This window comes from Lepidochelys kempii, chromosome 8, assembly GCF_965140285.1.
Source record: "Lepidochelys kempii isolate rLepKem1 chromosome 8, rLepKem1.hap1, whole genome shotgun sequence".
Lineage (NCBI taxonomy): Eukaryota > Metazoa > Chordata > Testudines > Cheloniidae > Lepidochelys > Lepidochelys kempii.
Genome location: NC_136387.1, coordinates 32,392,768 through 32,418,685, shown reverse-complemented (window position 1 = coordinate 32,418,685; position 25,918 = coordinate 32,392,768). Strand labels below are relative to the sequence as shown.

General features: G+C 42.0%; 1 protein-coding gene across 2 annotated transcripts in view; it reads right to left on the bottom strand.

The window, feature by feature from the left end:
- Window positions 1-25,918, bottom strand: part of KCNIP1 (potassium voltage-gated channel interacting protein 1) — a 542,944-nt gene that overhangs the window by 12,120 nt on the left and 504,906 nt on the right. For both annotated transcript variants that reach the window (XM_073355980.2, XM_073355981.2), the window contains 3 exons: window positions 10,389-10,458; window positions 4,455-4,525; window positions 2,994-3,101 (listed from right to left, as the gene is read on the bottom strand). In XM_073355980.2, the coding sequence (XP_073212081.2) occupies window positions 2,994-3,101; window positions 4,455-4,525; window positions 10,389-10,458 (249 nt within the window). The remainder of the gene's footprint in view (window positions 1-2,993; window positions 3,102-4,454; window positions 4,526-10,388; window positions 10,459-25,918) is intronic.

Genomic DNA, 25,918 nt, shown 5'->3' with positions numbered 1-25,918 from the left:
CTAGTGTCGACTATGGGCCTTCCTGAAATCTTTTGGATGCTGAGATTTGGTCTTATTTGCATATATGCCTTTATACAGCATTTGGACACATTAAGATGAACATATTTCAAAGTAGGGCTTCCAGTAGGCAAAAGGAGCAGGGAATACACGTTCAGTAATCTTATACACTCTTGGACAGCAGATCTGTGTCTGAGAGCGGCAATTTTGGCAGGATACCTGTGTTAAACCACAGTTTTTCAGTTGCATGATCATTAACTTGCATGTAGCTGCCAGAGCCATGCATAAGGAAGGGAAGTTTAACATGCCATCAGGAGGACATTAGGCAGGTGCACAGGCCTTATCTTAGGACTGGTACCAAATCAGTTAACTAATTGCTCATCTGTCCTGCAGGTTGAAGCTGGGGTTAATGAGGCGGCCAAGTGGCTGAAGGCACAACCAGAAGTTAGATCAGAGCACTCTACATAAACAGCACCTTGGCAGTCAGAGAGGGGACAGCTTTAGATGAGGTAATTTGCTGCGACTGGCAGCTGAAGAACTGGCCAGTGGTGGAATCTGAGCTAGGCCCTTGTTTTTTCTTTTCTCTTTGAATACTTGTATCTTTCTGTTACAACCCACATTCCCAAAGTTTGAGAATAAAATATTTGGATGAAGCTCTTTTGAGCTGGGGAAAGGATTTTTCTTTGTTGCTGAACCACTATCAAATGTGACAAATCTTCTCTAATAAAGACTTGATTAAAGGGAAAGTTCAGGTTACTTTGAAGAAAATGATCAAAATTAAGCTTGGGATAATCTTCTTTATCTATAACCTGGATGTGCAAAGGCAAAAATAATCAAAAAATGAGGAGGGGTTGGGTTGCTACTTGACTACAAATACTTCCAAACCAAACTAATACGCAGAAAGAAGCAAAGGGCTGGAAGGAGGACTTTTATTTCAAAGTAGATGCAACCACTTCCAGCTAGTTTTGGGCTCGTCATGTGTTTGATCATCCTACTCTGAAAATGAGATTGTTCAAACAGCGTGCAGATGCATCCCATCCCATTTGTTTTGGTCTTCGTATCTATAAATCCAACCATGCTGCAGTAAAGCCATTACATTATTTGCTTGCTTAACTTTCATCGACAGAGATGCTTCAAAATAATTTAGACTGTCTTCTTTCGGTGATAGGGAAAACAAAGAATAATTTGACAAGGGCCCTCACTCTGGTGTGAACAGATGTAAATAACTAGTTCAGTTTCTAGCTGAGAGTGACAGCAGATGTCAAGGCCCTGTATATCACCTTTCTATTGGAGGAGGAATCAGTAACGTGGAGTCTGGGTATATTTTTAGTGTAACTTATTTTATTTATACACTATAGACATCATTAACCTCCTTCCTCTGATACAGTTTATGAGCCAAGTCTGTCTTTCCCCTTTGCAGTTCCCTAGTGCCAAATATTTGAAATCCAAGGATGTCAAAGTCTTTTGTTAGATATTAAGAGCTAGAATTTGCCATCTTTACATTAAGTAGTACTATATTCTGTGGGCTGTCCTATTGAAATAAATTTGGTGCAATAATGTGGCATAATCTGGTTGATTTGATTAAGCCCCACCAAACATTGGAGAAGTAAACATTGTCACCCCTCTGAGAGTGACAGCAGGTGTCAAGGCCCTGTATATCACCTTTCTATTGGAGGATGAATCAGTAACGTGGAGTCTGGATATATTTTTATTTTATTTATACACTATAGACACCAGTCCTGGAACAGGTATGCTCACAAACAGCATGTAGGCAAATACCTCTTTCAGGGATATCAGCAAAACCTAAATGCCTGATTTCCAGAAGTTGACTAGTTAAGGAGATTAAGACAAGAGTAAAACATCCTGCTGCTTCCCACAGCTCCCCCAAAGATACTTACCAGGAGAAAGAACCCTCAAGACCAAGATTAAAAGCTTACTTGCACAAAGAAAAATGTGAAAGACTTCATGTAACAGCACCATCTGGTGGCAGCTGCCACAACAGTATCAGCCTCAATATTCAAATAAGGAAATTGAAGAAGAGAAAAATTAAGAGACAGATGTTACTAACCTGCTCTCTGGTTTTGTACCTGCAAGTAGTTGTGTAAATTAATGTGAGCTGGATGACTAATCATTTGATTGTGCCCACATATTCAGATCAATAAATATCTAAGTGACATTATTTCTGTCTATATTTTCTAGGTGTAAAAAAATCTATTAAGGCCCTTATCTACCCTGAATTGCCTAAAGTTATCCAGGAAGCTTGAAGCAGAGCCAATAATAAAACCTAGGTCTATTGACTCCCACTTGTATGCTTTAGGCATTAAACCACCCTTCTTCCATTCTGCATGTATATGACTGCCATTATAAACAGCGTACATGCATCAGGTGGAAGAATTCAGCAGCACTGTTCAATGCACATTCTCCAGAGAATATTTTGTTGTAGATCTAGTAAATCATTCGGGGGTCAAGCTTGTGGGGAGAGAAGGCACTGTGCTTTTTACAGAACAGGCAAACACTCAGCTTTTTCTAAGTATATCAAGGCTTCAGAAAATCTCTAGCTAACACTAGGCATGCTCAGGGACGTACAGGCATTAGCATAAAGAAAAGGAGTACTTGTGGCACCTTAGAGACTAACCAATTTATTTGAGCATGAGCTTTCGTGAGCTACAGCTCATAGTCACTCTCATACCAGTAATTTGATACCAATCCCAAGATTTACCTTTGTGAATCAATAGATACCTTTATGAATGCAGAATTTGCTCCTGGCTAAATAATTTTTTTTAAAACACATCACAACATAGAAAAAATATAGGCTCTACAATTATGCAATAGAAAGTAACCATGCACTTTTTCTTGAATACTAATAAAAGGAAATGCTCAAACCCAGTGCTGACTGGCACTTAATTAGCTGCATGAAACATGAATTACGCGGTGCAACATGAGCCTGTCAGTCCTTTTAGAAATTAAACAGATGTCAATGCCATAAAATGCCTTACCTCCTTGTTTATATATCCATCTTTATTTATGTCATAAAGATTAAATGTCCATCTTAGCTTTTCATGAACTGTTCCTCTCAACAAAGTTGATAGTGCCATCACAAAACCCTGGTTCAATGAAGAAGAAATAATTTATTTTAAGCCTTTTAAAAAAAAGTAACTTCTTAAAACATCTTTACTTCCTGTTCGGAGAATATTGTCACCATAAAACTCTTTCTGCTAAATGTATAAGGGCTCTCTTCTCCCTCCCTCCCACCCTCCAGTAGCCGCTGGGCCACATAAAGAGGTTGATCAGATTGCTACAGCCTTGACTAACAGAAAAATTCTTTTTAGCTCAGGCAGCACAGGCTTATGCTTTAAGTTCTAGAGATCCCAGGTTCAATGCCCACTGGCCACGACCCCACAAAGGGCTTGGCATTACAGCAGCAGCCCGTAAGAAACTTCACTCCTTGGGCTCAGGGAGGAATTAGGATTTGCTGAGCTTTCGGAAAAGCTCAATAATGGGGACAAACTAATAATCATTAAAGATAGAGAAGGTGTATCATTAACTATCTAAGCATTTAGTTTGGTCTGAGTTTATTTAGGTTTCTAAAAACATCTAATTCGTAATGGACATGCTCAGAGGATAACTCAGATATTAGTATAATTTTTGCCATATGATTAACTTGATAGCTAACATTATATAGTCCACCTCACATCCACACAGGTGTTGTCACAGAGAACCACTCTACTCATGTGGTACCTTTTCCACCACACACATAATAAATGGAACAACATATTTCTGCCCCTTCTAGAACATACTAATATTCTTGGTCATATGGTAGAAGAGTACAGCTTTACGCTGGGACACACAATGAACCGTGCTCCAAACTCGTAAGTCCTTCCTGCTTAGATCTATCACTTCATGCCCATGTACCACAAATGCTTGTATACATAGAAGGGTGAATTTTAATAATAGAATTTTGTAGCTGGAGCACCAAATCAACTTTTGCTTAAGGCCTGAAGATGGCTGCTCAATTAGTTAGTTATACAAATAAGCTTATTTTTAAAAAAGGAATCCAGAAGACAATAAATCTAATTCTAACCTACATCTGCATGTTCAGCAGTAGCCTCAACCACTATTGAAGTCATAAGTATCACAGGCCCTTCTGTTCCATCCATGTCACTGACATCTACCACTCTGCATCTTCCTCCCCCACTCTTGTCCCTCTCCCACTGATTCTGCTGTCAAATCTCTCTACTGCTCTCTCTTCTCCACCTTCGACAACTAACTTTTCCTGTGGTGCTGATAACATTAAACATGAGAAAGAGAAAACGCAACGCCACCTACAGAAAAGATCTGCTTGATTTTTGTCTAAAGATTCCAACAATTTATCCAGAAAATACTAATAGTTCATAGTGAAGAGAGGATGTGGAAGATGGTCTGAGAAAGATGACCAAAATATGATGTAAGTTAGTTACCTCAAACTTCACTGATCCAGTCTGTGTAGTGTCAAACGCATTGAAAAGATAATGGGCATACATACTAGCATCTGAAAAATACAAAGACATTGATTATCTTGAAACTTATTATGCACACACTTTCACTATTGACAATAGCAACATTCATGGCCTCATTTTCCTTCAGTAACCAATGTGGTTTCTTTGGAAATTGTTTCTGTAAACTGGTATAAAGAAGTGAAGAATTACAACTCAGGGCTCATTAACAGTACTTGGAAAAGACCCTTGAAATAAACAAGAATTTATCAACATGGCAATGATCTAGATTTGAAGGCTGGGAAAATAAGAAAAGAAGAATCACTGTCTGGAGGGAAAGGAAACCTAAGCCCATGGGGCAATTCAAGTATGGCAACAAAGAATTCAGCCCATATGTTGGCTTCACATCCATCTTTTTCTATATATAAAATGCACTGGAGGTATTCTAGAGTTGCAATACTCTAAAAGGCTGTATACTGGTACCAAATTTTGGTGCTAGCCTTCACTGGGATGTGACTCGAAAGGAATTATGAAAACAAGAATATTCCACTAGCTCACAGATTGCTGGGCAGTCCATATAACCAACTGACCCACAGGTACTTTTTAAAAGCCTTTCACTGTCTAATCCAGTTGTTCACTAAATCAGCAAATCCTATCTCTAATGGAGGCCCATTGTGCCATACAACAGAACAGGTGGTTGGCTAGAAAGGAAAAATACTAGGGACATCTGAACTCTGGATTTGTCCTGTTTACTGAGTATTTTGACACCAGTCACTCTAGTTTCATTTAAAGCAATAAGATAATGGCTGAAAAGCGGAACAGATTTTATTGAGACCTCGAGAAGTTCCAGAGGACTTCCACAGAGCCTGCACTGAACCTTAAACATTGTTAAAGATGGTTTTAGAAGTCCTTACATCTAAAGCAAGAACAGATTCTAAGGCCAGATGAAGGGCAGCTTTTAATAGCAGAAACCACAACAATATGAAGAAAAATGAAACATGTACGACATGATGACCTTCATTTGCTTGTGCTCTACTTTGAGAGGTGATTTATATTTCCTTCCAGAATTCCTACAGGCCACCTTTAGGAGGTGGAACCATTTGGAATGAAAAAGGTGTTACAATTTCTAAAGCAACACTCAATTACTACCATTCACATAGTAAAACAAGTAAGAGTGCAATACAAAACTGGCTGCTGCATCTTTAAGCTAAAAGTTGTATAATTAAATACTTCCATAAGAATAAAAGAATTATCAGTAATGCACCCTTATGAAAAGACCTTATTACACAATGTTAAACTAAAAGGTTTTGTTTCAATGGCATATAACATACATCGAAAAATACTAGACCACTAGTACTGTTTGATAGATGGCAAACCGTATACGTGAAGTCTTGTGAAGAACAGAAGCTTTTAGTGTTTAGTAACAGAGAGAATAGGCTGTGATGATAAAATCACACAAATGCAAAATGTTTGTAATTCATAGAAGTTTTACTATACCCAGGATGTACAATTTCATATGTAAAGAGTTGTAAAAAATAAGAGAAATCTGAAACATCACACTGTATGGGATTGTAAAATGACACACACACTCTGAAAAAACTTGTGAGAGAAAAAAATATGGGCAATGTCAAAACACACTTTTAACCCTAATGCTGTGTTACTAATGCGTGTAAAAGGAGTCTTCCCAGGCCTAACTCTAGCAGAGAACCATGTATCCAGGGAATGGGTCATCAATTAAAATCATAATAGAGAGCTTGCATCAACCTCAATAGAAAGAGCAAGTGATGGAATAGATTTCAATATGCCTTCTCCAAGACACTGATACTGCAAGTCTGTAAAGGAGCTGGGCACATAGATGAGCTTTTCAACTACTAGAACAGTTCATTGAAATATATCTATTAAACTCAAGCACTCTGTAATCCTGAAAAACACACACACATAGACATTAATGCATATATATTAACACAGGTGCATACGTAATCCACATATAGACATATACAATGTTGTGAGATTTGTTTCTGCTATGTTACTGATATTCACAAACACACACATGCACACTAACATACACATGCTACTAGGAGAAGGAAATCTACTTCTACTAGCATTCTAACAGCATTCCCTGATGAAGAGCTTCAGACAAATACTACAGGACAGCAGCAGTACCAGTTGGGGTCTCAAGAAGGGAAGGTGAAATCAGAAATTTATTGAACATTTCTGAAAATTCTCCCGAACACTGTCAGTGGCAGAGATGGGAGATTGGGGTAGATTCCCTGGTTGGGAGGGGGTGAGGATTTGGGACTGGAGTTGGGTGGGTCAAAGGAGTGGGGGACAGACCTTACCAGATCTGATCCTTAGCCATGAAGTTGAATTGTTGGGTTAGGTTGGTGCTTTTCTTCACCATCCCCCAACCCTGTGCTAGGGCTCCCTGGTGGCCAGGCTGGGACCTTTGCTCTGGGCTGACACCTGGGACTGAGCCAGCCTGATCCTGCACCGTTGCTAGAAGAAAGTGATGGAGTTGGGGTCCTGGGTGGTCCCATGCAGTGAAAAAAGTCTGGCAGTGGCAACACCATTCTCTGGGCCACCATCCCCCTCCCTGGAACCAGCATCCCCAAAGCCAGATCCTCAGAACCTCTCTCCCACACAGCACCCACAGGAGCAGTTCCAAGTCCTCAGCATTCACCCTCCCCCTTGGGCAGCATGCAGGGACCCTAGAGTGGCACCTGTGCTCCCACCAGCTGGCAGCAGTAGTGACCTGAGCTCCTCTGCCACTGCTGTTCTCTAGGGGGAAGGGATCTGTGGCTCCATGTTGCACAGCCTCCCAGGCTGCAAGTGCAGCAGCCCTACCAGCTGGGGGAGTGGGGTGGGGGAGGCCTCTGCCCCTCCCCCACGTGGCACCCATGCAGGGCAGCATGTGTTTAGTTAAAGGGAAGGTAGCTTAAAATATTTTAAATGGCCATCATAAGAACAGGTGTACTGGGTCAGACCAAGGTCCATCTAGCCCAGTATCCTTTCTTCTGACAGTGGCCAATGCCATGCCCCAGAGGGAATGAACAGAACAGGTAATCATCAAGTGGCCCATTCCAACTTCTGGCAAACAGAGACTAGGGACACCATCCCTGCCCATCCTAGCTAATAGCCATTGATAGACCTATCCTCCATAAAAATTTATCTAGTTCTGTTTTTGTACCCTGTTATATTCTTGGCCTTCACAACATCCCCTGGCAAGAAGTTCCACAGGTTGACTGTGCATTGCATGAAGAAATACTTCCTTTTGTTTGTTTTAAACCTGCTGCCTATTAATTTCATTTGGTGACCTCTAGTTCTTGTGTTATGAGAAGAAGTAAATAACACTTCCTTATTTACTTTCTCCACATGAGTCATGATTTTATAGACCTCTATTGTATCCCCCCTTAGTCTCTTTTCCAAGCTGAAAAGTCCCAGTTTTATTAATCTCTCCTCATATGGACATCTCTTGTTAAAAATATTTAGAGTTATAACATCTGATTTTCAAATATGAAATAATTCTTGTATCAAAACCTATGAGTTAGAATGGTTGGATTCCTGTTATTGCTGAAAAGGCCATGGAAGCCTTATTCTATTTGTGAGTTTAAGAGGCAATATGTACTCCTGGATTATGCTATTATATTCAGTCTAATCCATCTTAAATATTTGGTGACGCAAGGAACTAGTGAAAATTGATTATATAATTAGGTTGATCTGTCCATGTCAAACTGTGCGGCACTAGAAATGTTGGGAGGGCTTTAAACTTGTCTCTGGTATCATTTGTGTGATAGGGAGCTCGGAGAGCTGGATAGCATAGTGGGATGCAACACTGGCAGGGTCCTCCCTGCAGTGAGTCTAAGTTGCTTCCCTGAGCTACTTCCTACTTATAGATCCCTTCAGTTTGGGGCCTGGCCCCTGTTGTCCAAACAGGCAATCCCCTCCGAACAATAGTCCAAAGGAGAAGCACTCTACAGGTTCTCATAGGGGTGGGTGGGTAGAGAAGGCTCTGCCCAAAGGTCTTACCCACTTTGTGGTCCCCTCTCAGGTTCATTCTTCTGTCTGGCTTCCTGGAGAAGGATTCTTCTCTCCTGTAGCCTGTCCAACACCCTTTGCCTGGGCTTCTGAGGTCCCTGTTAACCTGCTCCTCCAGTCAGTGCATGCTTGGCAGGTCTGGTGAGTGGGGCTACCTGGGTCCAGTATTGCCTTTTACACCGTTCAGTCACAGTATGGGGTTTGTATACCCCATCACGGTTTTCATTACAGTAACACCTAGGCTCAAATCAAGATTGAGACTGTGATGTTGCACTCCATATGTTTATGGAAATAAGCTTTTGAGTGTGAATATAATGTAACTGGAATATGCTTTATGCAAAAGGTCTCTTGTAAGGTATCATTAGAAAGCTTATAATCTACTGAGTGTGTTCATCCTATTTGTATGCGTGTATCACTGTTCTATCTGAAACTAGAAATTTAAAGTATTACTCTGAGGTCCTACTGTAATTATGCAAAGTGTGGGCCATTAATGGTGGCTTAGAATCTTGATAGCTCCGATTGACTAGGACAACTGACTGTAGATGGTTTATTTACCTGCAAGCCTTCTTGTGGACGTGGGGGCCAGCCTGTGGATGAAGAATGAGGTCTTACAGTGACATGTGGCCATGTCACCTGATACTGGAATCCATCTTAAACCTGGTACTTTTCCATTTAGAAGGAAGGGTGGGAACCCAGAGAGAGAAGGAGGCCTGCCTTGCTATAAAAGGGGATGGAGTAGAACAAGGGTGGTAGCAGTCATGAGAAATCCCCAAGTTACCACCTGAGCTGGAACTAACAGGAACTGTACCGGGGAAAGGATTGGACCGAGACTAAGAAGGAGTCTAGTCTGTGAAAGAAGCTTATTGGAACATTTCTGAGGGTGAGATTTAAGATCAGTTTCTTAATGTATTAGGCTTTGAATTGCATGTTTTGTTTTATTTTGCTTGGTAACTTACTTTGTTATTACTTGGAATCACTTAAATCCTACTTTTTATTCTTAATAAAACCACTTTTGTTTATTATTGAACCAGAGTAAGTGATTAATACCTGGGAGCAAACAGCTGTGCATATCTCTCTATCAGTGTTATAGAGGGTGAATAATTTATGAGTTTACCCTATATAAGCTTTATACAGAGTAAAACAAATTTATTTGGGGTTTGGATCCCATTGGGAGCTGGGTGTCTGGGTCCTGGAGACAGGAGTACCTGCTGAGTGGTTTTCACTTAAAGCCTGCAGCTTTGGGGACATGGTTCAGATCCTGGGTCTGTGTTGCAGCAGGCTTGCAGGTCTGGCTCAACAAGACAGGGTTCCCAAGCTGACAGAGAAAATGGGCTCAGAGGTAGTTTCAGCATGTCAGGTGACTGTCCCAAGGGGGTCTCTGTGACCAAACCCGTCACAGAGACTCCACTGTACTAGGTGCTGTAAAGACAATTGTAAGAGAAGTCTGTGCCCCAAAGGGTTGATATTCTATACAGAGTGGAGAGATTGTGTGTGGTACAGGAAAGAGGCACAGAAAAGGGAAATGACTTCTTCAAGGTGATGCAGGAGCTGGGAGGCAGAGCAGGGATGAAACCTAGGTTTCCTAACTCCCAGTCAAATGCCCTAACCACTGTACCAGTGTTCATCTTAAAAAAGGAGGTTGACCCTGGTAATGATCTTTAGTGCAGGCTTACCTGTATTTCCATGCAATAGGTATTCTAGGGGGTCTATATTTATTTTCTTATTCATTTGTATTTTCATATTTAAAAAAAAACTCAGTAAAACTTAAAAAATTGATTCAAAGTTACAGTATGCATTAGCTGAAATAGTTTTGCTGCTAGCTGGCAGACATGAATTTTAAGACATGCTTCAATAAGTCTGACAGTCACAAAGCACTTTACTCACCTCCATGTGGAAAAAACTGTGCATAGATCTGTTTGAACGTCTCTTCATTAACAACCCCACTAGGACATTCCTGTTGGAAAACCAAGAAAAACCCTGTCAAGATTCATTTGCAGAGAACTACATGCCCAAAGAGAGCATTTACACAATTACATTCCTGTTCCTGCAGCATACTGTATGCATGGTTTGTGCAGCTGAAGAAATTAAAAGACTTAAGGCTAGAATTCTCTAGCTCCCATAAGCTTGGCTCACAATTTAAAAGAAAACCAACAACCCCCCGCACAGTTCAATCCCCATTTTGTCGGACAACCTTGGAAGTTGACTCATGTCTTTTGCCATGTAAGGCCTTCATAGAATGATAATAAACAAGATTAATACCAAGTAATTTTTCATCTTCAATGTCCTATAGAAACATTAACTCACTAATCTTCAAAGTAACACTGGTGGTAAGTTAGTGATGTTAGCCTTGTATGGCGTTAATAGTAAGTATTATTAAGTCCTTGTAAATAATAACGCCACTGTGGGTCTGGGGACAGAATAGCCCCACTGCTCCTCCTGCATGTTTCATTGAACAACTGTATGCCAAGGCCAGCCGTGCAGTTCTTGTCAATGGCACAATAGGAGAGTGGTTTCGCACCACTGTTGGAGTCTGGCAAGGTGCCTTCTTTCGCCCACACTGTTCAACATCTACTGGAGCGCATAATGACTGATGCCCTAGAAGATCACATATGTAGAGTCAGCATTGGGGGGCAAACAATCTCAAATCTTCAGTTCGATGATGACATTGATGGCTGGCAGGCAGCGAAGATGAACTTGCCAACCTTGTGAAACGATTGGATGTAACCTCCGCAAAATATGGCATGGAAATCAGTGCAGAGAAAACCAAGCTGATGACAAACAAACATGATGGGATCAACACAGATATAGAATCATAGAATATCAGGGTTGGAAGGGACCCCTGAAGGTCATCTAGTCCAACCCCCTGCTCGAAGCAGGACCAATTCCCAGTTAAATCATCCCAGCCAGGGCTTTGTCAAGCCTGACCTTAAAAACCTCTAAGGAAGGAGATTCTACCACCTCCCTAGGTAACGCATTCCAGTGTTTCACCACCCTCTTAGTGAAAAAGTTTTTCCTAATATCCAATCTAAACCTCCCCCACTGCAACTTGAGACCATTACTCCTCGTTCTGTCATCTGCTACCATTGAGAACAGTCTAGAGCCATCCTCTTTGGAACCCCCTTTCAGGTAGTTGAAAGCAGCTATCAAATCCCCCCTCATTCTTCTCTTCTGCAGGCTAAACAATCCCAGCTCCCTCAGCCTCTCCTCATAAGTCATGTGTTCTAGACCCCTAATCATTTTTGTTGCCCTTTGCTGGACTCTCTCCAATTTATCCACATCCTTCTTGTAGTGTGGGGCCCAAAACTGGACACAGTACTCCAGATGAGGCCTCACCAATGTCAAATAGAGGGGAACGATCACGTCCCTCGATCTGCTCGCTATGCCCCTACTTATACATCCCAAAATGCCATTGGCCTTCTTGGCAACAAGGGCACACTGCTGACTCATATCCAGCTTCTCCTCCACTGTCACCCCTAGGTCCTTTTCCGCAGAACTGCTGCCTAGCCATTCGGTCCCTAGTCTGTAGCGGTGCATTGGATTCTTCCGTCCTAAGTGCAGGACCCTGCACTTATCCTTATTGAACCTCATCAGATTTCTTTTGGCCCAATCCTCCAATTTGTCTAGGTCCTTCTGTATCCTATCCCTCCCCTCCAGCGTATCTATCACTCTTCCCAGTTTAGTATCATCCGCAAATTTGCTGAGAGTGCAATCCACACCATCCTCCAGATCATTTATGAAGATATTGAACAAAACCGGCCCTGTATCACTGTCAGTGGACAATTGCTGGAGACAGTGAAACAGTTCAAGTATTTGGGGGCAATCATCACTGATGAAGGATCCAAGGCAGAAATTCAGGCAAGAACTGTGCAAACAGAAGCAGCAGTGGCAATGCTAAAACCAATTTGGAGGAATAAGAACATCTCCCTGGAATCCAAACTAAAAGTGCTGCACACATTGGTCATCTCCATTTTTCGGTACGTGTGCGAGACATGGACCCTTACAGCAGAACTTGAATGGAAAATGCAGGTTCTAGAGATGAGATGCTTCTGTAAAATCCTGGGCATCTCCTACTTTGACCATGTCATTCATGAAGAGGTCTGCAACATCAACACCCAATGCGCTGGGTCATTTGAAGACCTTCTGACAACTGTGAAGAAGCGCAAGCAGAAGTGGTTCAGCTATGTAACAAGATCCTCTGACCTATCCAAGATCATCTCCAAGGGATAGTACAGGGGAAGAGAAGAAGAGGTAGACAGGAGAAGAGATGGATTGACAACATAAAAGAGTAGATAGGAATGGACTTTGTGGAGACTCAAGCACTGACTCACAATCATTAGGGGGACAATTGGTTGACTGCTCATCAGTGATGGTTTCCCAATGACCAATGAGGTTTTGGGAGTGATGGTGATAAATAGTAACCACTATTAGACCCAAAAAGGTTAAGTAACTTTCACCCAAGGCTACTTCATTGAGAATCTTTCCGTTGACTTCTGTGGGAACTGGGTCACACCCATAGAGAGATATTGCCAGAGCCAGGATGAAAACACAACTGGTTCTGACTTCTGGTCTGTATTCAGCCCACAGCCCCTCTAACTTCTGCAGTTACAGCTGCTGTTTTCTAATATGGGTCCCAGTGCTCTGACAAACTATACATTGATGGTATTTCCTAGGTTTTACAACTGAATTGTAGACAGAATTATTTGTCCTATCTACCCAATAAACCACAGTTAGATTTGTATGAAATCAACAAAAAAGATACAAGTCACTTGTCTGATCTATGTCCTAGTAAGATTTTGTTTACATTCCAGGATCACAGCACTGGTTCGAATTTGGGTAATGCAAACTTTCAGAATGAAGCCTGAAAATATGTAGGTTTTTCTTAGTTCAGGAATTGAACGAACACTCAAACTTGGTATAGGTTTGCAAACCTGCACTGAGTTTTGAGATAATGTATAGGCTGCAGGGGTTTTTTGGGTGCCCTGTTAAAGAAAACTAATGTAGAAAATAAGACGAAAGTTTCTAGTATTTTGGGTTATGAAGGCACCTTTCACTCGTACTTCAGTCTCCTTTAAGTCAATGCACTGCTATTATGCTTCCTTTGCAGAAAGACAGAAAAATCTTGCCCTTTCATTTTAATGGATTGTGAACTTCAAAGCCTACTTCCGGCCATTATAGTTAAACCCTTTTAAAGAAGTTTGTTTAAAAAAGGTCACCCAGCTTGTGGCGAAATAAAATGTTCTGGAATTCAATTATAATGCTTTTCATGTTAACATACAATACAGTTAGCAATTCTTTGTATTTTGAAGTGAAATGTATTGCATTTTTAGCCAGTTAAATTACTGCCTAAGTACTTCAGTGAGATTCAATAACATTTTGAACCATGATTTAGCAATCCAACATTCCCAGACATTTCAAATGTTTCCTGATTCATTTTCCTTCCCACAATTCTGGCAGTTCAACCAATTTTGAAATGGTTCATCTGAAAATATTGGATATCAATATTGCAATTATCTGTGGCATTAACCTGTTTTCACGAGGCAGGGGGTAACATTTTAGATATGGAAAAGCCAAAGTAAACAATTGCTTATGTCTCATATTAACAGTGCAGTTCCACCCTTGGATATGCACACACAAATCTCAGAGGATCAAATTCTGTGCTGACCTATATGTGACATACAATCCCATGGAAGTCAGCAGAAAACTTGACTTCCATGAACACCTCACATATATCTGAAGATGAGAACTGACTAAAATCATGTATAAGATATTGATGTCCACACACTGTACAGATGTCTAGGTAACAGAAAAGCTGCCATTGGCAAATGTTTATCAAATTCAAAGCATGTAGAAACAATAATTTTATATTATAACAACCTGGGTTCAAGGCTCTGCCAGAGGCATCCTGGGTACCTTGGGCAAGCCCATTCAACCTCTCTTTGCTTCAGCTCCCCATCTGTTCAATGGGTTTAATATTTCCTTACATCATAGGGGTGTAGTGAGGCTAAATACAATACAGATTGTGACATCCTCAGATACAATGGCATTAAGTATCTTTGACAGATAAAATAAGATAGCCTTACTATGATGAAGTTAGCAATATCCATCATGAAGTTGTGAACCATTTATGGCCTGATTGCACATTTGTCAACTCAACAACAGCAAAGCACTCCACCTTGATTATGGTACAATGGTATACTAGATCTTTCCACCTGGATGAATAGGTAATCTCCTCCCCATCCAAACAGCACTGCTTATTTTTATTTTACAGTTGTGCCTAGAGGCTACAACCACCAAGATCAGGCAGGTGCTATAAATACATAGTCAGAAAGTGAAAGAATTGTCAGTCTAAATAGACGATATAAAGGGTGGGAGAAAAGAGATACCAATCCCCATTTTACAGATGGAAAACTGAGGCACAGCTAGACCAGTTCAGAAGGTGGCGATGAGTGGGTGATCTAGGGTTATGATGACAACATCCCACCTGGGTACTGTCCTAACAAAGGGCCCTTTTTAGAATTCCTTGCATACTCAACCCCACCACTGTAGTCAGTGAAGGATCACGCCTGGTTTTGATTGAAAAGTTTGATTCTGCAGAAAGCCAGATGGCAGGCCCTGCAAAGCTCAAGGCCACAAGTCTTCTGATTTGCAGGATCTAGAAATGCCACCTCAATTTTCAATTTAAAAAAATGTCCAGCCCTTTTTTGCATGACAACAGCCCGGGAAAATCAGTCACCAAGACTGTAAGGAACAGCAGGAGGACTCTAGGCTGCTGGTGAGGGACTTCATATCCGGCCAAGTCAACCTTAAAAGAGTCAGTTAAGTTTGGAGTTATGAAAATTGTTTTGCAGGACCTCCCAAAAATGTTTCGGCCAGCCCATCTATGGACAAAGCTTGGCTGGTTCCACACAATGGGAAAAAATCCATTGTGTTTTCATCCTATACTTGTCTTTGACCCAAAAGGAAAGACATTCATAGAATCATAGAATATCAGGGTTGGAAGAAACCTCAGGAGGTCATCTAGTCCTATCGCCTGTTCAAAGCAGGACCAACCCCAACTACATTTATTTATGAATGCATTCCTATATGCCAATACATCCAAGAAGGTTAATTCTCAAAGACAGCCAGATGCATTCTCAAGCAGCATAAGAGTGCCTAATTAGGGATGGATAATATTTAGAGATCTGGGATCAAATCCATTTTAATTGCAACCACAAAAAAAGCTGGGTGGGATAGCCAGGTCCGTCATTTACTTATCTTTGAGTTCTTTAGTTATCTTTAAAGAACATAAAGTTCTTTGACATAACATTCCTGCATAAAGCACAGAATATGAAGGAAAGAAAATACATGAAAGGGAGAATTTTAAAAGCTCTCATTTGCTGACACCACATGCTGACAATGTGCATGTATAAACCAAAGAGTAGAGGGCATCTGAACAAGTGGACTGAATTAATCATCTCAAATCACCTTGCCTGTGTAAACCACTGAAGATAATGTCAAAGGGGAGAAAGGAGGAGATTTGTATTGGATGTTGCCAATGGACAGATACGACTCACACACAAGTTCATATCCCTCGTCAACTGAAACTAGTGCAAGAAGATCCCAGTCTCTTAGACCATCTTCCTCCTGTACATAAAGAAATCTAAAACTGGTCCACCTACTATCTGGATGTCAGTAATTTAGGACAGATTTCAATGAAATAAAAAGAAACCAGCCTTTCAATGACCCTGAATTCATATTTAATTGTGTCTGCATGTCATGACATTTGTCCTCTCCTTACTCTAGCTCAAGTGCCACAAAAATCAACCCTCAAACTCAGCATGAGATCTCATCCTTTCACGTGCTGAATGCCCCCAACAGGAGTCTTCAGCACCTTACAGAATTAGGCTTTCAGCAAAGAATAAAAAGCCATCTTGTATCTCACTTCATTTTGGCAGCAGGATCACGGCCTTGTTTTTTCCTTTTTGCCGAGACTGAATGCTGAATGATGATTGCTAAATACAGCAACTGTATGGTAAACTTCCAAGTTAGACCACCATCTTCTAAGTGAGAAGCTCCTAATAAAACATCTACTCATGATGTCTTTTGAAGTGGACTATTGTATGTTTCTTTCTCCCATTTTTGTGTCTTTCAAAACTCTAGAAGCCACTTGAAGTGACCTAAATATTTGGTTACAGCAACAATTCTTCACCGCTCTCATATTTTCCTGCTCTGCAACAAAGAAAGAGGGGTGTCATTCTAAGCCCCAAATCCATAAGCCCATCTACATTTGAAAACCAGATTTGAAAACCAGCCCATCTCTATTGAAAAGCAATGATTCAAAAGAGAAATTTTCTAGTGGGTGCCTTATGACAGTGAAGGCAAAAGTCTTAAAACATGGCTTCTAAACCTGCACCTGATTTTACACACACATCCACTGGCACACTCAACTCTCTCCCCGACCCCAGCACACACACCTAGCACTTGCTCACATATGGCCTGGTTGAAAAGCATTTAGCACTTTGGTATTTAAAGGCTAATCCAGAAAACTCAGGTCATTTTGACTTTGGTTCCAACTATGAACATAAGAAGAACATAAGAACGGCTATGCTGTGTCAGACCAAAGGTTCATCTAGCCCAGTATCCTGTCTTCCAACAGTGGCCAATGCCAGTTTCCCCAGAGGGAATGAACAGAACAGGTAATCATCAAGTGATCCATCTCCTATCGCTCATTTCCAGCTTCTGGCAAACAGAGGCTAGGGACACCATCCCTGCCCATCCTGGCTAATAGCCATTGATAGACCTATCCTCTGAATTTATCTAGATCTGTTTTTGTACCCTGTTATATTCTTGGCCTTCACAACATCCTCTGACAAGGAGTTCCACAGGTTGACCGTGCGTTGCATGAAAAAATACTTCCTTTTGTTTGTTTTAAACCTGCTGCCTATTAATTTCATTTGGTGACCCCTAGTTCTTGTGTTATGAGAAGGAATAAATAACACTTCCTTATTTACTTTCTCCACACCGGTCATGATTTTATAGACCTCTATCATATCCCCCCTTAGCTGTCTTTTTTCCAAGCTGCTATTCCAAGTCTTGTTAATCTTTCCTCATATGGCAGACACTCCATGTCCCTAATCATTTTTGTTGCCCTTTTCTGAAGGCCCAGCTCTATATTGTGACAGTGAATAGGTTGAAGGGCCTCCCGGTGTCCTGACAGAGGATCACCACCTGCATTCAGATCTGTTATGATCTGGCTCAGGCTGAGCTGCTGCCTATAGTGAAGGCCCGCTCAACCAGGGCTCAAGCATCCTCAGCGGCCTTATTTGCATATGTCCCTATTCAGGACATCTGCAGGGCCGCGACATGGTCTTTGATACACACATTCATGACCCATTATGCCATCACCCAGCAAGCGAGAGATGACACTGGCTTAGGAAGAGCTGTGTTGCAACTGACACATCCATGAACTCCTACCCGCCTCCAGTGGTACTTCTTCGGAGTCACCTACAATGGAATGGACATGAGCAATCACTCGAAGAAGAAAAGACAAATACTTTTTTTTTTGTAACTGGTGTTCTTCGATATGTGTTGCTCATGTCCATTCCATGACCCGCCCTCCTTCCCCACTGTCGGAGTTTCCAGCAAGAAAGAACTGAGGATGGGAGGACCGTCAATGCTCCCTACACTACGGCATTCGCGTGCCACTCAAGAGGGCACCAGAGCCAGTCCCCCACGGATACCACCGAGGGAAAGGCACCCGTGCATGTGGCGAGCACACCCACCCACAATGGAATAGACATTAGCAACACATCTCAAAGAGCACCAGTTACAAAAAAAGGTAACTGTCTTATCTGTGTCTTTTGTGATGACAGATAAAACAGTCTGTGACTCAGTTTGAACAGCAGCATTTAAGCAGAAGTATAGGATCAGTGTTGTTATGCTCTGCATTTTATCTTGTTCCTGTTATGGGGCCGATTTGTACTGGCTCTCTTGCGCATTTATCGTTTCTGTGCCTATGGAGAAATATTTGTTTCTTGGCACAGTTTTAACTGATTTGCACAGTAGAATGTATCTACTTTTTTGTTCCCCTGTAAGATCCTAATTTTATATACACAGAGCTACTGAATCTATTCACAATAACATGTGGCCCAGACCATCAATGACATAAATTGTATTCAGATACAGCATAAGATAGAAGCATAACTTGGTTTTTAGTTTCCCAAGCATTTTCTTTCTAATTCTTATTAAAATAGGCTTTTGCCTTTTGTTTGGAACTTCCCAAACAGGTGACAGATACCTGCAAGTGGATCTGATTTAAATGTTTCTGTAATGCTTGCAGATAGGTTTATAGTTTGATTTCCTCTAGCTGTGTGCCACACAAACTATTGCAATGTCCATTAGTGGTAGATTTAAACACATAACAGAAGCACTGATGATAATGTGTTCATTCCTTACTAAAATGCTACGTTATTATAGAGAGAGAGCCAAAAGTCTGCAGGGCATTATTCGATTATAATTTTGGACTGTTCCTGTAGAATAACATGGCAATTAGTAGAAGGGATAGGTTAACACAGGTGTACAATATTTTCCCAAAAGTTCTAATGGTAGCTTGCAGTGGAATATAGGGGCATAGGATCTGATCAGTCAAATCTAGTTTCCACCAATAGTTATTCCAGGGAAATAAATTCTTTCCTGACCCCTAAAACGATAAATTTATGCCTTGAAGAAGCTAATTGCCTTTACTGTCGGCAATAAACATATCTTCAAACATATTGATAATTAAATTAACCATTCTTTCTCAACTTCAACCACTTTACAGTATGTGGCTATGCCTCCTACAGTACTGAGTTCTGCAGGTTGGATATATTATGTGAAGATTTCTTTCTTTTTTTTTTTTTTGTTCAAAAATGTACCTGCCATTATTTTCATCCAGCAAATATAACTTTAAAACAGGTTAAAATGTAGGAACTGATCAGTTGTCACTCTACCTTTCATAATTGTAAATGCTTCTCTGAAGAGTCTCCTCTAACCTCTTCCTTTTCCAGGATAAATTAACAATCCTGGCTTGATAAAAGCCCCATCCTGCCACTAGCCCCCTTTGTGATCGACATGCTGCTGTAAAAGCCTGAAAAGACTAGAAACTGCTGCTGTGGGTGCTTACTATGTCAACGCTTCTATAAGAAGCGGCTCGTGTTGTGACAGCAGTTCTGGCCTGCATGCATGATTACACTTCTTGAATTCCCACATGATTATTTTTTGCTTCTGACACTCCATCTGGAAGCTGAGCGAGGCCTTGAATCAAACCTTGAGGAATGCTTCAGAAAGGCAATGCTGCCATTGATCATCCTGTTTCAGCTTTCTGTAACTGGATTGTGTTCCGATGTGTATGCTAGTTCCAATTCATTTGCACTTAGTTGATCACAATTTTGTTTTATAAGAGCCAAATAATGCCCAAGAGTCCTCATTAGTGCTTCAACATGACATAATCAAGCTGACTCAAAAGATGTAGCTCTTGTGAAACAAAGCAGGTATGCCCCATGCTCAATTTAAATTCCATGGTAGGCAGAAAACGTTTACCTACTCAAGAATCGTTTCAGCACTTTGGTTCACACTGAAAGGAATTGGTGTTCCAGATGTTCTGCTATATCGGGTGCAGGATATTTACTCTGGTACTGGTGCGAGAGTACATGTGGGTTCATGACTTTTGCCACATTTCTACACAACCTGTGGTGTGCAGCAAGGATACATTCTCACCCCAGCACTATTCTGTCAACCATCAACTGGATATTAGGACTTGCCACTCCACACATTGGAATCAAGATTGGTCGAGAAGCATTCACTGACCAAGACTATGCTAATGACACTGCTTTGCTTGTGGAGAAGTCAGATAATTTCAGCCCCATCCTCCAAGGTCTGAAGTACACCACCTACATTATGGGTTGAATGTCTCATGGCAGTAGACCAAGGTCCAGAACCTTGGAACTGGGCCACCAGAAGCCCTGCTGCAGGTGGGGTCGAGTACTGTGGAGAGCACTGATGAATTAATCTACTTAGGCTACAAGCATAGTTCAAATGGTCACAGCAAACTGGACTTTCTTTGATGAATAGGTCTCAACACCTCCTGCACAAAGTCCATGTCTCACTTATGGATACAAAAACATCTTTGCAATGAGACAAAGTTCAGGATTGGTCAGATCTGTGTACCACAATGTATTGCTATATGGGTCAGAAACTTGGACCCACTTACACACAGAGTTGGGGTGGATAGAGGCATTCCATATGTGCTGTCAGTGCCAACTGGGGAGACCAGAAAGCAAGTGTGAAAAATCAAGATGGGGTGTTGGGGGGTAATAGGCGTCTATATAAGAAAAAGCTCCGAATATCAGGACTGCCCCTGTAAAATCGGGACATCTGGTCACCCATGTGCCAAATCCTTAGCATGAAGTGGGTTGACTTTGTACGAAATGTTACAATCTCCCAGAGATCTGGCCTTCCTTCAGTCACTCATTATATTCAAAAGTGGCATTGCAGGCTCTACAGCCATATCTCCAGGATGGATACAAACATCCCAGAACACTGTGCTCTTCAACTCTCCATTGACACACGAAGGAGTGCATGCCTTGACCCTTCCTGGCGCCACCCAGATGGCGGCCCCAAAGATTCACAGATTTACAGGATTCAGCCAGATTTAGGAACTTCACTGCACAATGCCTGGTGTGATGCCATCAACAGTGGTCATTATTATTGGTACAATAGTCCTCAGGACATTGTGTGTGTTTGATGTTTGCAAGGCTAAGATTTTATCACAGTTATTTTTAGTAAAATGTTATGGACAGGTAACAGGCAATAAACAAAAATTCACAGAGCCTGTGACCTGTCTGTGACCTGTCTGTGACTTTACTAAAAATAACCTGGAGGCAGGGCTAGGCAGGGTGGAGGAATGGAGTCTCATGGGGGGGGGATTGACAGGCCAAGCTCCCTGCCAGCAGCTGCAGTGGGGGGGATGCAGCCACAGGGGGCACACAGTCCCTGCTCCAGAGTTGGCCGTAGCTGTGGGACAGGGGTGTGTGGCTTTGGCTGCGGCCTCCGCCAAGCCTGGCACAGCCGGCGGGCCAAGGGGTGCATGGCCCTGGGAAGCCGTGGGCAGGGGGGCACACAGCCCCTGGTGCTGCCACTGTGGAAAGCTGAGGGGCTGGGGATCACAGCCCTGGCTGCAGCCTCTGCCAACCCTGGGACACCACGGGGCTGAAGTGTCCGGCCCCAGCTGCAGACCCCCGCCAAGCCCAAGGACACCACAAGACTAGGGCACGTGGCCCCAGCTGCAGTCCCTGTCAACCCTGTGACACCACGAGGCTGGGGCGCACGGTTCAAGCCAGCCCCAGTTGCAAAGTAGGGACACACAGTCCCGCCTCCGCCTCCTGAGGCCCTAGATGTCACAGAGGTCCGGTAAAGTCACGGAATCCATGACTGCCATGACCACCATGACTAAATTGTAGCCTTAATGAGTTGATCATTTGGATAGTTTCTTGGCAGTATTAATGCACATCTAGTAAGGAGTTACAATACTATTTGCAGGGCTGAATGCTGCACTATTTAAGACATTGGGAACATTACCCTTGACTTGAATGACAATGGATTATTTTTTTAGCTGAACGTTGCTTCTTTTTTTATTTGCACTCTTCTTACATATCTAACAAGGTGTCTAAATCCATAGAAGAATGAGAAAAGTGACCACTAGCGGCTTTGCTTTTTAAGGTGCTGAAACCAAATGCACTTTTTCCAGAAACCCACTAACTACTGAACATAAACAATACCACAGGGCAGGTATGCAAATCCAGCATCTTGCACTGATTTTGAAATGCTAAACTAAAGAGCTGAGTCCACATAAAGAGAATCAGTTGCAATTCTTTTTGCTGTTTGAATAAGAAATCAACATTACCCATTACTTTCAAGGACAGTCAAGTGATGTCAAAAGATGACTAGCAAGTGCTTAGAGTGGATGAAAAGAAAAAAAAACACCTAGCAGTGTTCAAAAGTAAGTGTACACCGGGACTATGTACATACCAAGGAACACTAAGAAGTCAACACTTATCTCCACTGAAATGGAAGACACTCATTGCTATCATCTCAGTTATCTAAAAATGGGTAACAACAGCTCTGGATTGTATTGTCTTGTCTCTTTCAATACAGCTTTGGAATTTACGTTAAAATTGGTAAACTCTCAGATTTTGCTAACTTCGCTTTTGTTTCCAGGGACTAAAATTTATTGTAGGGATTATATTCTATTGGAACACCAGCTTTTCATATGGCTCTTCATTTCAGTCTTCAAAGATGTGATTTTCCGGATGACACTAAAGCATTGCTTTGACTTTATACCAGATCTATTAGCCATCACCACTACAACTGTACTGACATTCCCACTGAAAGGAAGACCAGAACATTTGGAATAGGGGCTGATGGTTCTGTAGTTTTGTTTTTTGGTTATTTAACATTAAAGAAAATACTTTTTGCAGTCAAGAACTGGTTTCCTTAACTACCCAGAACCCTTCACAAATCAGTAGATCAACTTTAAAAGGCCCAGCCATTTTAGATTCATACAATCAATCCCCAAAGAAGTAAGACTTTAAAAGAGTTTCTGAAGGGCCTTGTTTCCCCTAGGGGAGCAGTCCACTACCCTGGGTCCTACCTTTCTCTTTATGCAGGCTGCTGACTGCAAATTCAACACAACTGGAATCAGACCAATTGTGTACAGTTTAATCTTGCCCCTTGTTTATACCCATTATGAAAGCTGGCTAACTCTAGGGGTGTAAATAGACTACTCTGAACATGAGAAAGACAAGGTGGGTGAGGTAATATCTTTTATTGGATCAACTTCTGTTGGTGAAAGAGACAAGCTTTCGAGCTACACAGAGCTCTTCTTCAAGTCTGGGAAATGTACTCAGAGGGTATGTACACACTGCAATTAAAAACCCATGGCTGGCCTGTGCCAGCTGACTTGGGATGGGACTGCAGGGCTGTTTAATTGCTGCCAGGCTGTTTCAGTACATTGTAGACTTCAGGGCTGGGCTGCAGCCTGAGCTCTGGAACCCTCCCACCTCGCAGGTTCCTGGAGCCCAGGCTCCTGCCCAAGCCTGGAAGCCTACACTGCAATTAGACAGCCCTTTACCCATGCCCTGTGAGCCCAAGTCAGCCAGCACAGGCCAGCCTTGGGCATCTAATTGCAGGGTAGACATATCCAGACTGTCACAGCTAAATAAAAGGTGGAACAGGTTGTTCAGCATAAATAGTGAACACATTTCAAGGGACCATTGAAGGTGAAGTTAAAAGTTCTCCAGTCGGGGGGGCGGGGTAGGGACGCAGGAAGGATAAGGGGCGGGGGGGGAGGGGGAAGCAGAGAAAAAGGCATAAGTGATTGTTGTCATAAATCTGGTGTCTCTATTCAGTCCATGATTTTTAGTACCTTGCAAATTATGAATATAAGCGCCCAGATTTGTGTTTTCACAGTGTTGTGCAGGTTTTCTTTCAGGATGAGGACCAGGGTCAGGTATAGAGTGATCGTTTTGTGAAAAGTGTTCACCCACAGGTGATATGGCATTTTGGATTTTATCATTCTTCTGTGTGAGTTCATTCAGGAGCGTAGGGAGTGTCATGTTTCACCCACATAGTTGTTATGGGGGCATTTAAGTCACCGAATGAGGTACATTACATGTTGTAATAGCATGTAAAGGACACCTGGCTCTTGAAAGGTGTGTTATGGGGGTGCTGAATATCATAGGAGTGGAGATATGTCTGCAGGGTTTGTATCTGTTGTTCTGGCAGTGTCTGGTGTTGCTTTGAGTTGGTGTCTCCTGGGCTGTGGAGATTTTACTTCTGATAATGAGCTTGGAAAGGTTGGGGGTAGTAAACTGGCTCAGGTTAGAGCAGCCTCCAGGATGCTGTAATCTGGATTTAGGGCCAAGCAGAGTGTCAGTGAGCCACTCCTTGATAGACCTTTACTCCCATTTACTTCACCCAGTTTAAATTGGATGTAGCAGACAATCTGGCCCATTATATGCACTTGTAAAGTGTCCATCGTTGTAACAACTAGGTGCCATCATGTAAATTAAGCAGGACCACCACAATCATCCAAGGAAAGGAAATAAGTAGAAGCAAGATATAGAAAAGTGACCATATATCCACTGGGAATTTGAATCTCCAGATGGCACTGTAACACCATCACAAAAAACAGACGGCTAAAAGCTATAGGAAATAGGGGAACAGCTAAGTCAGTGTGGCCGCCATGTATAATTACTCATCCCATCTCAATAATGATTTATTGAAAAACTCTAAAGCTGCCCTTTTGTTTTGTCTGAAACACAACATATTAATACTTTAAGCATACTGAGTGCTTAGCAGAAGAAAAGGATAGCATTAATATTGCTTTGTCCTAACAATCTGGAGCAAAACAGGATTGTGGTGGCGATGTGAATTAATACCAATACCTTCAACGATGCCGAATTTAGAAAATGGGCAAAGTCACTGACTAACTGAACTTGCTAATAATTATTCTTGCTGAATAGTAATTTCTCCATATTGCAAAACAATAGCACATTTACTCTCTGAACAGAAGCGTTAGGGGCCAAGAATCAGATGCATTGAGAGCGCTGCCATGCTGAAATTTGCAGTACCTGTCCATTTTACAGTGCACATGGCTGAATCACTCACACTGATGAGCAATGAAATTCAGCAAAGTTGAACACACACAGATTTCGCCACCAATATAACAAGGTATTTCAGAGACCTTAGAAACATACAACAATTCCTGATCTCCTGTGGCTAATACGGGGAAAAGTGTTTTGTAATGTGCTTAGAACAAAGTAAAACAAACATTTAATGGGGAAAAATTACACAGAGAAATTGAAGGCTAGGTTCTGTCCTTGGCTTACTCAGCTGAGCAAGGAAATATGGGTTTACCTTACACCTTATCACTCAGCTCTTGGGTCTGTTGAAAAGTACACCTGTCCACCCAATCTTTAATATTCTCCCTAGAAGTAAATGGGCAGGAACTGGTGTTGTTTTGGCCACACCCACCCTACACATGCTGGGAGATGTGAATGGCATCCTTTCAAGTAACAGTGTAGTAACTTGCTTCCCCACCCTACTGAGCAACTGTGGCTCAGACTGGTTTGTCAGGCACACGCGCCTCTTAGGGCAAGTGCTGAGGTGAGGCAGCTTTCACAGGACCCCGTGCTCAGATCACAATCTAGCCCAGGGTAATTGGTTTGATTTCAGCAGAATTCACATGTTAGAATGCAGCCAGTGTGCTATGGACAGACAGATTCCACCCACAAGCAGCATTCTGCAGTTGTAGGGTGTGGTTAAGTTCTTCCTCAAAATGGGGGCTGCCTCTGCAAACTGATTCCACAAACCCTTGCTCCTGAGAGTAATACTTAGCA